At 39.1% G+C, this 15405-nt stretch overlaps 1 protein-coding gene across 7 annotated transcripts in view; it reads left to right on the forward strand.

The window, feature by feature from the left end:
* Positions 1 to 15405, forward strand: part of bma (SCY1-like protein bma) — a 51654-nt gene that overhangs the window by 16633 nt on the left and 19616 nt on the right. For all 7 annotated transcript variants that reach the window (XM_065483435.1, XM_065483436.1, XM_065483437.1 and 4 more), the window contains exons 3-9: positions 3007 to 3141; positions 3290 to 3463; positions 8769 to 8889; positions 12547 to 12642; positions 12916 to 13061; positions 13497 to 13627; positions 14360 to 14474. In XM_065483435.1, the coding sequence (XP_065339507.1) occupies positions 3007 to 3141; positions 3290 to 3463; positions 8769 to 8889; positions 12547 to 12642; positions 12916 to 13061; positions 13497 to 13627; positions 14360 to 14474 (918 nt within the window). The remainder of the gene's footprint in view (positions 1 to 3006; positions 3142 to 3289; positions 3464 to 8768; positions 8890 to 12546; positions 12643 to 12915; positions 13062 to 13496; positions 13628 to 14359; positions 14475 to 15405) is intronic.

Below are 15405 nucleotides of genomic sequence, written 5' to 3' on the forward strand. Positions count from 1 at the left end.
GCAGCTATAAAAATTTTCCCATGTGTTCCAAAAGGTCAATACTTCATTTTAGCCTCGTGATTTAAAAATACGATCGATTTGCTTTAAGACGTCAAATTAGCCTGAATCTCGAAATTTTCAGACTTTTTATCAAAACCTAAAATCATTTTAAACAATTGCCTAAAGTCACATTAAACTCCTGTTAATCCTAAAAAATGCAAAAATGGTGTAATTTTTGGAAGCCCAATTTTTTACATTTATTTTTTTAAACTTTTTATCCCTGTCTGGGGACCAGGAAGGGCGCGTACTGCACTAGCACGAATGCTGAAACCCGGTCCCAACAACACCGCGAACGGATAACATCCAATGAACAGTTTTAACGTTATTTGTTCTTGTCTTTTACCATTTAAACGATTTTTTTGCAAATGGAATAAATAGATGGCTGGACACAGAAACGCGTGGATATCCTTTTGGAGCTATGTATTCGATTGTTGACTCTTAAAACTTTTTACGGAAATTTTAGCAACCCATTTTGTGATTCATTTTTGTTTAAACCCACTTAAATTCGTCAGTGAAACCATTCGATTTCGAACTTTGAGCTCCTGTTAAAAGAAAAATCATGAAAAAATTGCGGCCCTTGAAAGTTTTTCATTGTTTAAGAAATATAGTATTTAAATGGGGGTAAAAACGTCTAATTTTTTCAAAAGAATCTCAAATTAATCCAGAATCAGATAGAGATAAAATAAATGCATGAAAAACATTATTTTATTTTCAAATGATCCTCATGCAGAATAAAATGCTAAATTGTTATGCGCTCTCCACGGCTTTGAATGCACATACACAGTTTCGCCTTGGCAATAAATTTCCGTCTAGCGTTGGGCCTTCATCCATTCAAATAATTCCAATTTAGTCACGTAATAAAAAAGATGAGCGATGTTGCAAATTAACGTCAGAGGGGAAAACGAGCACAGCCATTCCAGGGTAAAAAATTACAATATTGCGGCCGATATCTCGTTATACGCGGTGCCGACGAGCAGTCCTCCGTGCGGGGCTTTTCAAATCGATTTTGCGCGTGCATTTGAGGGATGAGCCGCGGCTGCATCCTCCACCTGCCTGTGGAGCGGCCGATCGACCCGCCTGTTGCATTGCGCGGGCACAGCTCTTTTGCATGCTCAACCGCGGATCAGACCACTTTACTCCGGGATATGCTTACCGAACCGGGCGGCTCGCGGGATACTAAACGAGATTGCTGTAGACAATAGCTGCAGCTGCTTCTCTGGAAGTTTTTGCCACAAACTGTTGATCGCTGCAATTCGTCCCCACCAGTTTGCCGAGCTTAACATTATTCTGGTTTTTCCTTGCCATGTCATATACACATAAAATACAAATACTATCAAATATCAAATTGGCTTATTGTATATTTGTGCAGCCTATACCACTGATTAGTTAGTATCATATTAAATTTGATTCTATAAAAATTAATAAAATAAAATAAAATAAAATAAATTGCATGTGAAAGACCAAACTTAAAAAAGATGACTATTTTTCATGGTCTTCGACGGTTTTAAGCAGCTCAAGAAGGTTTTAGATGGTTTTAATTTGGGCTCAAAAGTCTTAAAACTGTATGATTTGTGCTCATTTGTTTCCTAAATGAAAATAAGTCACACAGAAAAAAATACTCGACCGTCCTACATTTGTCCATCCCAAACTTTGTTAATATTTGGTTTGTGACGAATCCCAACAAATTATTACTTTCCTATTACGAAGAGTGTGAGCAATACGAAGGTCATTAAGGACCACTTATTATAAGGAAGAAAAGTTTGATTGACCAAATTGTTGCGAGACTTGTGAGTTCATTAAAGGACGATCAAGGCAGGAAGTGTGGCCGTGGGAGGATTACAAACTGAAGGAGGCTCCTGGGCTTCCAGCCTTTCACGGTCATTAACAAGCCGACTAGGCAAACAATGCGGAGAATTAAAAGTGCACGGTGCGTAGCGAAAGTTATGAGCGCCGAAGGCAGACGGGATTCTAATTTATCTGCCGACGAGAGTTTGCGCAAACTTGGTTTTTGGGTCAACTTCCCTGCTACGCACCCTAGCGGAGGTGGCAGCTGCCCGCGACACCCCCACCCTCCCCTCTCTGCCTCCGTGTCTGCAGCAGCCCACATGTTTAATTAAATGCGGCCAATTATTCGGCGTGGAAAGAAACAGCAGCCAACTTAGCTCGGGCTGTAAACAACCTGTTGCCTTGCGAGCAAGCTTGCCTTGCGGATCCCTCGCTTTACGATGGCCCAAAAGCTGCTAAAAAAGTGCAGCTCTAAGCAAATCCTCGCCGCCGGTGTTAAACGCAGCATTTCGCTCTTTATGAACAGTTTCCGAGTGGCCGAATGGGTTTCACTCGCCCTTTATGCCAGGTTGGTTTGTTTTTGTGGCCTCAGACGGTGAAAGCAGTTTCGGCTGTTGTGCAGCTTTTGCGTTTCTGATGGTTATAGCCCGCCCGAGATTTGGAGTCGAAAACCCTTGCAAAACACGAAAAAGTAAAATTTGTCAGACATCAAAATCAAAAGCGACTTTGGCCTTGGACATCAAATTTAGCGTTAGTTTGATAGGGCTCTGTGAGAGAATTCCAAAGCATACCTATTTTTTTTTTAAAATTGCTCCACAATGATATAAAATATTAAAAGGATTCCAAATATATGTCATACGTAATACCCATAAAAAGGAAACATTTTAATGAGGAAATTTACTCGTAAAAACATATTTCATTGAGTTTCCATGCCGTCATGCCAATTCTGTCTTCCGACCCGTGACGTCTCGTTAGTACCGTCCGAAAATTTTCGAGTCAATCAAGTTTAAATAAAAAAAACACAGCTATGAAGTAAAAGAGTAAAAAAGGCTCGTGTTCTGCAAAATTCCCTCGGCAATGTTTCCCTGAAGTGTGTTACGCATGAGAATGTTTCGATCGTGCTCGCGAGCCGCACATTTTCCCAAATTGAATTTAACGCTGGTGCTATGCTCGGTTTGGCAGGAGGTCTCGGTGTTCCTGTTCGAGAAGCGAACCGCCGAGAAGCTGCACAAGCCTAAGAGGAAAGAGACGGTGACGGAGATCTTGCGGGCCAGCGTGCGCCAACTCGAGCGATTCCGGCATCCCAAGATACTGCAGGTAAATAGCCGCGCGTCCAATTTGCCTTCTCCGAATTTTGGAGAAGTTGAAAGCGCCCACGCACTAGCTCATTTTGTGATTCACTCAGAAGAGCCCGACCCCATTCACTGAATGACTGTACGTGACACTATTTTGTGTGTATTCCCAGGTGTTGCACTCGGTGGAAGAATGTAGCGAGACTCTTGCGTTTGCCGCTGAGCCTGTTTACGCGAGCCTGGCCAACATTCTCGCGTACCAAGAAGATCGACCCCAAGGGGGACCGCCGCCCCAAGCCCGCGAGTACAGCTTTCTCGAAATGGAGCTCAAATATGGCCTCCTCCAGGTAAGCAAAGTTTGCAGCATGCATGCGTAATTTTTTTGTCTCTTGCTTCCAAACAGCCAGTAAACAAGGAAATGTGTTGTTTCCCTTTATATATACAATATTTTACTTTGTTGTTTTTGGTCATTTTTCAAAATGGTTTCAGGATTAGTTGCATGATGTGCAAAAGGGGAACAAGGAAAGAGATGATTCCGGGATCCTTTTTTCGATGAATTTTTATTTTTGCTGATGAAGTTTAAATAAAACGTGCCTCATTCGGGCCGTTATTTTCGTGTACCTTTTTTTCGATCCTGCCATTTTGTTGTATGAAAGTAAACGTTCCAAAGAGGATGTTTAAATCTGCCAAGTTTATCATTCATTTCTATCCAACACAAATGTTTATATGAATACCAATTTAATGAATTGAAAATTTCACTCCCACCTACACTCACCAAATTAAAAAATAAATAATCTTTCCGAGGAAATGGGATCTCTGTGTGTCATAAAATTTCTCACTTCCACGTATATTTAAGTTCTGCACTATATGGAAAAATGGTGGGATATTTATAATTATATGATTGGTATATATTCTGCGCGTCGATTGCCATTTAGGCACAAAATGAGCTTTTAATATACGAATCGTATTTAATCATTTCAGTCACGCTTAAAATCATTTTAAACTGTTGGAGACCCATTTCAAACACCAAAGAATCTCTTTGAGGTAACATTAAACAGCTCTAAATAGAAAATTGTATCGAGAAAATGGTTTATTTACGTTAAGGAAATGGTAAAATTGGAGCTTTTTTATGTTAAAATAGGCTATGTTCTAATATGGTGATTTAGAGGCATTTTAATCATTTGGAGATTTGAATTTCTATATATCCACTCAAATTTTAACGTTTTATTTTATTGTGCATGCATTTTTTAACAACAATTTGATGTTTTATAGTTTTGTTTGACAAAGTGAAATGGCATATGGTAGATTTTGAGCGGTGAATCTGTATATAACCAAGTTTTTAGCAGACTTTAATAATAAGTAAAAAGAAAGAAATACTACGTACGCGGGTAATTATAGGAAATTAAATTTACAACATGATTTAACTCTACACGTATCTACTCAGGATGGATAGTTAAAAGTAATATCTTAAGAGGATAAAATTAAATCCTCTCAGAGTTGAGCCGTTTTATCGTAAAATTTAAAACGATCTTGGAAAAACGAAATTTTTCCTCTTGACAAATTTTCAAAATTAAACCAACCCTAAAAAAACATTTTACATAACGATTTTATATTGGTAGTATGGGTAGTATAAAAATCACAAGAGCAAAAACTTGAAATCACCCATTTTAATCAAGGCTAAAACTGATTTAAATTTCCAACCCTATTCAAGACTAAAAATAGCTCCTGATAGTAGCTTCTACTGGGCGAAATATAGTAGATTGAAATTAAATTGAGTCGTTGACCACAATAAGCAGTTGATCATATTGTTAGTTTCAGTAATTATTTCACCATTGTGCAAATAAAAAAATATTGGGACCGTTTAACAGTTAAATTTAAGAATTTACCAAATTTATCGAATAATTAAACAAAGTTTTAGCTCCCTGTCAATTTTTAGAGCAATTTAAGGTAAAGGAAAATTTTGTCTGAATATTGCAGTATGATACAAAGCCTCTGCTTCTGTCATTGTAACGAAGAACTTTGGAATTCCGGGGGCTGACAAATTCAAAATAACCCAAGCTGTGTTTTTGACCTAAGCACGGGCGACCTGCTGGAACAGCTCCTTCTGCTCTAATGCGGAGGCCGTGTTCTTCATCGGCGAAAAGCGCGCCTAAGTGAAATTGGACCGCGAGGGACCATCTATACAACCCAAAGTTCAGACAGGCTGTTTGTATTCAAGCTGCCCTTGCTGAATAATTCCCAGAAGAAATTGTTCATGGAGACAAACTTTCGGGCCTTTTAACCATCCGTCTTCCTCTCCGCGCGCTGTTTTTGACGCCCGCTCTGCAAAGATCGCAGCTTTTTCTATCCTCACACGCCTTGATAGGAGGATTACATGAAGTAAGCTCAAGACAGGAATTCTGCTGAACGCTATGAACACCACCCCGCTGTGTCTCTTACGCTCGCGTTAAGCGCGTCAATATTGAATGGCCTGGGTCGCCGGAAATCCATTAGCTGTGCTGTGTCGCGTGCCGCCTTTTAGCCTACATTCGCACCAGCTCGGCGAACACACCTGTGTTAGCGAATATCGAACTAAACTGCAAACTAGAAAAGACGATAATGCACCTGTGTTTCGCAAAATGCAGTGGTTGCAATATCAATTTGCAATGCAGAATTACCTGCCATCTTGGTAGATTATGGTTTTGACGCATTGGAAATTCCAGAAAAGAGGAGAAAATTCATCGTTTTTTTTTATTCATTGAACAGCAGCTATAAATATATTTCAAAATATAACTATACAATTTTTTTAAATTAAAATTTTCAATCAGATATATGTATAGATGTAAATTAATTTATTTTTCAAAAAAATACATGTTCTTCTTTTAGGAGAGAAAAATTAAAAATATTTCGCACACATGTGAAGCAGCCAAATGTACAACTTCGCCTCGTTTCTCCCTCTGAGAGCGCCCCTTTCGACTCACTATAGCGAGAGAGGGCAGTTGTAAGCGAAGTCGCCGCCTGCTCACCTAAGATTTTAAAAAAGCCTCAATTTGTGTGACAACTATTTTCATAATTATCCCTGAGATCTGATTTGACTTAAAGATAATATCTTTTTTTTAAATTTCAGGAGGAACTTTCAAACTTAAAATAATTTTTTCTGTTACCTAAATTAAAAAAGGTGTCTTCGCGTTACAAAAATTTTAAAAAATATTTTTTATTTGAGAAAAATAAGAAAATTTTGCAACCGTCATATTCTTCCAATTTTGCTTTCACACGCGTATCAAGACGTATAAATGAGAGTAGAATTAAGTTATAAATTTAATAACCGGCGGTTGAAAATTGCCTTTTAAAATTAATTTTGTATTTGGTTTTTGGTATTAATAGATATCCAATTTTAAAATACTGCAGGAATTCAAACGATTGAATCAATTTAATTTCTGATTGAAAAACGAATTCAGTCAGTTGAAACAAATGCGAATGTGCATGAAACCGTGTAATACCAATTAACGGTGGGACCGAAATTTACAATTGATTCGAGTTTGATTGTGATTGCCTGTGTAGAGTTCAGGCCTTTGAACATCATCACAAATTTACTGAGCTTCGTTTCACTGGATCGCAGCAGTGTAATTAGTTGGGAATCAGCACAGGCTGTTTCCAGCAGAAGTTTTGTCAATGCAGTATTATTTGAATCAAATTACCCCCAGCTCTGCAGAATTTACTAAAAAATGAAAAAAGAGATACACGTTTTATTTGTAAAAGTCTCGAATATTTGTTTTAAGTTTCTTTTAAAGAAAATTTTTAAAAGTGAGTAAATCTTTTAGAGGTAAATGAATACCAAGACTTCATCCTCGTTGATTCCAGAGTTATTATATTATGATAAGGATGAAATCTTGGTATTTATTTACCTCTCAAGAATGCATCCAACCCCAAGCAAAACTCTCTTCTTAAGAATGTGTATTTTTTTATTGGAATGAAAAAGCTGGAACTACATTAACTGTTAGTCAGCTCAGCGAAACTGAAAATAATATTTCCAGACATTATAACAAGTTAACAATTAGTAATTTTTCGGCAAAATCATTAGTTTAAAAAATGGGATCTCTTTAAAAAAAAACACTGAATATAAACTTTATTTGCACCTCCATAACTCGAATGGTGCTAAAATTCAATATATTGCCCTCAAATAAAACCTAAGAGCGTACTTGCTTGCGAATCAAATTATTATGAAAACATTCCTTAATGAGTATTTTTAAATATTAAATTTGCATGATATTTTTGATGAACGCAGCGGTTTAATTCATTAGCTTCCAAAATCTGCGAGTTTATCAAAGTTACTGGCTTGACAGAACCTTAAGGGATTTTTTTTAATTTTTTTAGAACGTAAAAATATATTGGCTCATGATCAGTCTGACCAAAGTTTTTCTAACCATATCAAAAACGGTATTTTTAAATCTGTTTGTGAACATTTTTTTTTAAATTTTAAGCTTCTGTAAATAATTTAAATTTTCAAATCGAAAAATTTAGACCACATGAAAAAATAATTTTACCTGTACCATACTTAAGAATTGTACAGAGTATACCTTTTACAAGATATTTTATCCAGAAGCCCAATATCCCCATGAGTTTGCGTCCTTGAGCCTCGGCTCTGGAGCACCATGATAAAAAAAATCGTTGCGGCAAAAAGAGGTGGAAGAAGTGCCGTGGTGAGTGGTGCAAAAGTTTCACTCAGTTGCATCGGGGCCTCTTTTACCGCTCGGCACTCGTCTTTTCGGCGCGGCGGAAACAAAGGGAGACTTAAATGATTAAGCCACGTCACACGAGCGCGCGCGCGCGCGTTTTGTGTCATCAGAAAAGATTAGGTGCCGGCCTGCCAGGGAAGCGGGCTGAAAGCAGTTGGCTCTCGGCGTAATTAGAGCGGCTCGTCACGCGCCCAGCAACTTGTTTGGCTCCTGCAGCCGCCGAAAAAGCATGTGCGCGTTCTTTTTATTGCGTAATGCGTGGCTCGCGCGGCCAATTGCACGCGGCGGGAATCCTTAATTTCGGCCCCGCGCTGCCTTTTCATTACTCGGCAACGCAGCCGACGAAAAATGAGAGAGATAGAGCGCGCGAGCGTTATTGTTGTCAAAGAGAAGGCAAGTCTCATAGCACACGCATCACCGACGGCGTCTTTGCTTTCGTTTTCCGCCCGCAGAGATTAAAGTTGGCAAACGTGGTAGGCATGTACAAATTAATGAGACCGCTGAACTTAAAAAGACAAAGCTGCGTTTTGATGAACCTTGGTTTTTGAAAATTCTTGAAATAAAAATTCAAAGAAAATGTTTGACAAATGACAACATGATAATTCGTCGTAAATTGCTCATAATATGCAGCCCGTGAAACAATCAAACATTTTAATTTATTTTTAGACTTGTTAAGTTTTATATTATGGGCAAGTATGATTTTTGGGCTACTCTTTCTTCTTTCACCCAAGTCGTTCCTCTACAAGCTTTTTTATGGTTTCAAGTGTGGTTTAATTGGATTGCATGATTCGTGCTTTAATGATGGTGCCGCAACGATTGAAAGCTCAGAAAAGTATTCGATTCCCAGCTCTGCTTTCGTTTGATTCGTGTTGTATCGTGCCGTTAATTAAATGTCCAAGGCTAATTATAAGTTCCAACTCGGTTTACCTGTTCGCAGATTACAGAAGCACTGACTTTCCTGCACTACTCTGGCCATGTTCTACACCGCAACGTTTGTCCGGCTAGCATCCTGGTCACCAAGAAGGGAACGTGGAAACTCGGCGGCTTGGAGTTTACGGGTCAGTTCAGTGTAATCCACACAAAAGGGAAGGGCTCGGAGAAGTATGCATGTCCGCAATCCTGCAGCTCACGTCCGTCTATAATCCGCCTTGACCGGCACTCCTCTGCGTTTTACGCGCGCCCATCGACGACATACACCTGCGCCGTTAATGCTTTTCCAGCCTGGGAAATTTGAGCTTCTGATTAGTAATCATTATTATTATTTTTTTTTTTTTTGCTTTTTTTGCTCATTTTATCCCTGTCCGAGGACCGGAGGACCGGGAAGGGCGCGCACTGCACTAGCACGAATGCTGAAACCCGGGTCCCAATAACACCGCGAACGGATAACATGGGCGCACCAGGCCGCACAGGGACCCAGCCCACTCAAGGGCCACTTGCCTCCGCACCGAGGACTGCATTGAAACGCTAGACATTCGTCCCGTGAAGCCAAATCACGCATGCTGGAAAGGTGCAAACCAGCAAGTAGCGAGTCGGCGCCGGTGCGCCTCCCAGCCCGTTGAGCAATTTGAGCAATTCGAGTAACTAAACTAACCACTTTTTGCCATTTCTGACATTGGGTAGCCAGTATTAGATCTCCGAACTGCTCAAATACCTCACATTGCTTTGACACTCCTGAGAGTGCCTTAACAATGCGAGCCAACGGGCTGGTACGAGATTATTGATTATTTCCGCATCGCTACTTAAGGGGAAGTTTTTTAATCGTATTATTTTTGCAATTAGCCGTCCTTAGTCTGTAAGGAGGATTGGAATTCTTTAAATTAGCTTATATGAAAAAGTTGCACTGTGACATGAGTGAAAATTTCAAAGTTGTGTTTTTTAATATTTTTAAGACATATTCCACCTAGAAATTAAAAAATAACAAGAAACACATACCATATTCGATTTGTATTGACGTCCTCTGGGTAAATAAGGTATAATTTAAGGATGCAGCTGATTCAACCCTTTTTCCTTCCTTATTATTAATAAAAACATACATTTTTGTTCGTCTCACCTTTTTACGCAATGTGTTTCGCCCTACAATCACTCGAGTTACTTAGTTTACGTGAAGGTGAGTTGAACTGAATGCATATTTCGTTATTGCGACACTTAGAACCTGAGATTTAGCTGACAATGCTATTTTCATACTTAAAAACCATGAAATCAACCGACATACACGGTTAATTATTTTCTTTGTAAATATTAATTAAAAATGTTTAAAAAAATTAAATTATTTCCCTGGGATTTTATTTAATAGAGCTCAGCTTTTAATACAGCATTAAAAAATCTTATTATTTCATTTACTGAGCAAACCAATGCTCACGAACTGCTGCAGAATTTAAAAATAGTGTTTATTATATCTTGTGCAAAAGACGCGTGCAAGACACTGGAGGGAAGTTCCATAAAAGCGTGGGTTTTGTTGACGAGCAACACAATTGCATGCTCTCTGGCCGGCGGCCTGTCTCCATCTCTCGCTCGTTAAAATTTCACGAGCCGCGCCGTTTACAAATTTGCGTGGGCCTGTTTTCCCCTTCGGCTTGATAATTACGCACGATGAATTGTTCATGTGTGCGCTTGCTCGCTCGGCAGACACCACTAATGAGGCCCGAATATAATTCACGCGGCTGCGGATTAATTTTTCAAATGCTAATCCCGCCAACTGGCTCTCACGTGCGCCTCTGAATTCTCGCACATCTTGCCGCCTGATGTGATTATGCAGCCAGCTTAGCCAGGCAGTCGTGCGTGTTGCATATCAATTAACCGACGCCCCACCGCCGCCGCTCTGCCGCCGCGAACTCTTTCAGATACCATAAATACATAGCTGGCTGCCAAACAAGCGAGATCATGATCAGTGTCACGCCCAGCAGAGTCAGCCTTTCATTGGAGCCGATCGCGATTACAGGGCTACTCTTTTACTCATTTCCAAACTAAAATATCAGCATCGTGATTTGATATTTATACAGCAATCTTTACAGTTTGTAAAAAATATCTGGTCTATCTACTGCCTGTTGATTATTGACAATATAACGTTGTGTTGTAATTATTGGCTTATGACGAAATTGGAAACGTAAATTACTCAGGCAGACGAGTAATTTATTTTAATTAAATACAACGTTATAACAAACAGGTGATTATTAGAGTTTTTGGATGTGAATTATCATCCACGTCCAGCCGCTGAGTATGTGGATTCCTTAGAAACGGATGATCAATGTTGAAACTATTGAAATTAGCGTAACCGAGCGTAACTTAAACTCTCATAATCCGATAGCGAATATTCCTGGCCGAAATATGGAAAGACAGAGTAAATATAGATAAAACGTGAAGAATCTAAAAAGATAAATAGATGCTGATCTAAAAAATAAAAATAAAAAATATTCTTCTACGTTCTTGTACGAGACAGAGCGGCTTTCAGCAGTTTATTTGGAAAGCACAAATCGATGCTTGAAAAGACTGTGCCAAACCATGGAAGCCGTGGAAAACTAATGACAGCACTCAGCTGCTGGCTGTAATAAAAAAGCGAGCAAGTGATGGATTCAACTTACTTGTCTTCCCTGTGACTCAACCCTGCTCCATTTAAAAATTCATTGGCCTTGCTTTCGAACAAACAATTTTGCTTTTACTCCACAACATTCTTAGGCTCTCTTAATTTGCTAGGGCTTAAAAATGTCCACTGTTTGTAGCCAAAAAAAAGAAGAATTTTTCAACTCCAAAATAATAATATTTGAAAATGTTGGTCAAATGACTAGCTGTTCAAATATAAAAGCCGATTTAATTTTTTTTCAAATTTTCGCAAAATTCAAGGGTATTTGGAATAGCTGAAAAATTTGAAAGTCGAATTTAAAAGGGCTGAAAATTAAAAATGATCGACTTATTTTTCGGTGCGTAAGATTTACTTGATGCAAGATAGAATGAATCACTCAATTTTGACTCAAAACCTTGTAAGACCGTCTTTGGAGCCAAAACACAAATCGACTGAATACATAGCCGAAAAACATTTAAAACACAAAATGGTTCACAATGTTGGAGTAGTTGAATATTTTCGAAACAATCACGTCTTAATATTTTGCGGTGTTTTAGTTCATTTATTTTCTGATCAGTCGACTTTAAAAATATCATATTGTTAAATATTTAGAACCGACCAAAAATCAATTTATCGTCCACTAATGATCTCCATTTTCCCCACTGATCCATCTTTTTTTACATTTAATCACCAGCAGATCGGTCATTTAATCCGTTCGAGTATTCCTCGGTGGCTGTTTGGTCGTCTCAATTTTCCAGGCATGATGCGAGCGTAGAAGTATGGATTGGCGCGCAGCAAACAAAAGGTCCGGCCAGAAAATGCGTGGAAACGCAATTTTCCACCCGATGAGCGACCACGCGCGAGCCGACAGCAATCTCGAGGCTATTAATGCCACAAAAGGGGGACGCCTTTCTTTCCAAATCGGTGCCCGATCGATATCTGCGTGTAAAGTTCATAGTTCGTCCTGCCGGCCTCTCTGCTCTCCTCGGGGCCTGCTGTATTATTTTCGCGCCCAGGGCAAACTTTCCGTTTACCAGCCGCACTCGAAGATTCTTTGAAGCGTACACTGCAATTAAGCTCGATAGCGCACTCTCGCAAAATGATCCTAGCTCGTCAACTGCCACTTACAATTAGGAAATGATGCTTTTCGTTTTCACAGAGAGGATGAATGAAGTCGACGGCCTAGAACCGGTGCCGTGCCAGCCTTGGACGTCGAGACTGCCGAAAATGGCACAGCCTGATCTGGACTACATAGGCAAGCAAAACCTTTGATCTTTTTCCTATTAGTCAGACCAAGACGATTTCTTGTAATGTTTTAATATAAAAATGGATTAAAATATTCTTGTGTCTACAAAAAATATTAAACAAAAAACGGAAACAGACACATTTTTTAAAACTATTTTTTTCTTCTGAGTTCTGTTAAATCACGAGCAGTCTTGTGCCAAATTTCAAATAAATTGCTCAAATTTTTATGCTCTGTTTAAATGTTGCAAAACTTTTAACGTGATTTCTATCCTTTTTGCTTCAGCTCCAGAAGTTCAAGCTTCGTCGATGTGTAGCATTTTGTCAGACATGTTTTCCCTGGGCATGGTGATGTGTGCCATTTTCAATCACGGCAAACCACTCATACAGGCCAACCACAGCAGCTCAACGTACCTAAAACAACTCGACATGGTGAGTGCGGCCAGAATTTATAATATTCGCCCTGCTCCTGCCACTAATTGCGTCTGCCCTTTTATTCAAAAGCAAATAAGTTCTCTCGCTATTGTGCGAAAAGAGAGAAATTTGTGTTTTCAAGAACAAACAATTACCTTGCGCGGTAGAAGGAAGCCGACCGCTTTTCTGCTTTGCGCGGCAAACTTTTTTTATTGCCCAATTTCCACGAAGGGCTACAAATTGGATTTCTCTGCCAGAGAGAGTATAGAGCATTTTTTCTCTTTTTCCTGGAAACACACAAGCTGTATGTGTACTCTCCTGCTTTGTGTGTGCGTGGGAGGAGCAAAACCAGGTCAAAAAGAAAAGTAAAGAACGTACGAGAGCAAAATCAAGTCCAAAATGTCCAAAAATAATTCACGAATTTAAAAAAAATCGTATGCTTTGTGTTTACAGTTAGAAGACCAGATACACAACGTCTTGCCCAAGGTGCCGATTCCGTTGCAAGAAGCCGCCTCGAGGCTTTTGAGCAAAGACACGCGGCAAAGACCCACGGCACAACTACTCTCGCTCATCAAGTACTTTAGGTAATTACTTTGTGTCGCTATCAGCAGCGGAAGAAGGAAACCTGAGGAGAGTCACTCTACTATTGTGCGGGTGACGCCATTTCCTGCGAGAGTGACGAGGAGAAAGAATTAAAAGAGCACTGCGTTACCTTGCGAATGCAGCAAGACTATCCGTGCAGCTCAGCGCTTACATTAACTAACTACTAGCTTGTCTCAGGAATATCTTGTTTGCTTTCATGCTCTCAATACATAGTTAATAATATATGTTGCTGCTTTAAAGTTTCTTAATTACGTAGAAGGCATAGAATCAGCGTTTGTACGTCGATTGTGCAAAGTTCAATGTGAAGTTTTGTTTATTATTGATATACAAGTAGGCATCGATATGTACGTGATTAATGCCGCCACCAGATGAGACCACCGTAGATATAGAAATTCGCTGTTTTTGACGACTGTAATGCGAAGGAGAGTATTCGATTGACATTTCTTGACATTATTTTATTTATTTCAACTTTAGCTAGTACATTACATCATTTTTTGAGTAAATCATGCTCATTGAACGTTGTTTTTACAGCTTTGAACTCTTTGGAAATTAAGTTCTTTTTTCTATGGAGTTGTATAGTTTTAATCCATCACTAAAGCGATATTTGGTTGATATAAAAATTAACAATATAATCCAGCAAGTTCGTGCAGGATTATTAAATTGACCAGAAAAGCTCTTTTTTTGTATGTAATGGATCGACATTTTTGTTGCAGTGATTCGTCTGTTCACGCCTTACAGTTTTTAGATGTGATCAACATGAAGGACCCAACTCAGAAGGCTCACTTCTACCGGAACACACTCAAGGACACCCTTCCGTACATTCCAAGGGTGAGTGATAAACAAACAGGGGCAAACAATCGAATAGGGCACCTGTTGACTCCCATCTCTTTTTTATGATGAGCACAGCAGCCCGAGCAGAGTCGCGTCTAATTCGCCTTTTTTCTGCTCGTGTGCGCATTCCAGTGGGCAGAGAGCGAGAGGAGAATTCCGCAGGGCCCACGCTCTGCATTTGATGAAACATCGACCGATAATTTTTGGGCTGGAAAAAAGATTTCATTGCTCTCGCACCAGTGCCTCTTGCGACATTTGGCCTTTAAGTGTTGCAACTTGTTAGATACCCATTTAGCTTTAAATTTCTCACTGCTATTTTAATATCTATTTTCAAAATCTGAATATTTTAATATGGTTGGAACGTTACAAGTTCATTCAATGCAGGAAAAAAATTCCATTATTTGGAGATGTAATAGAAAATAATCTTCAGTTGAAGAATTTTTACACGAGGGAACTTTTTTGTGGGAGAGAAGTTTTATATTTCCAATAGATTGCATTAAATCTCTGGAACTCATCGATCTTTGAAACAAGGAGTTGACTTTATTAACTATTTAGATTTTATGAAAAAAATGGGCTTGGATTTCCCTTCCATTTTTGTCTGTGAGATCTTTTAAGTCGCGAGGAAGACCTTCATAAAACAATCGTACAAAGATGAAATCTTGAAAAAATACGCAAGAAATAAAAACAAACCAACTCTGGAGTATATTGAGAAGATTCGTTTTGTATATGCTAATAGCTTTACCTTTGTCCAGCAGTGTGCATTTTTTTATCAAACAAGCTTTGAGCTTTTTGCTCACTCATGTCGCTGCAACAAAAGCAAAGCCCTCGATTCATGCTAGCAAGGTTTACGCAATAGCATTAAAGAGGCAGTGTAAATATGAGAGATTTCTACTCAAACGTTCTGTGAGCGCTCAGCTAAACAACAAGC

Source organism: Cloeon dipterum, chromosome 3, assembly GCF_949628265.1.
Source record: "Cloeon dipterum chromosome 3, ieCloDipt1.1, whole genome shotgun sequence".
NCBI classification, from domain to species: domain Eukaryota; kingdom Metazoa; phylum Arthropoda; class Insecta; order Ephemeroptera; family Baetidae; genus Cloeon; species Cloeon dipterum.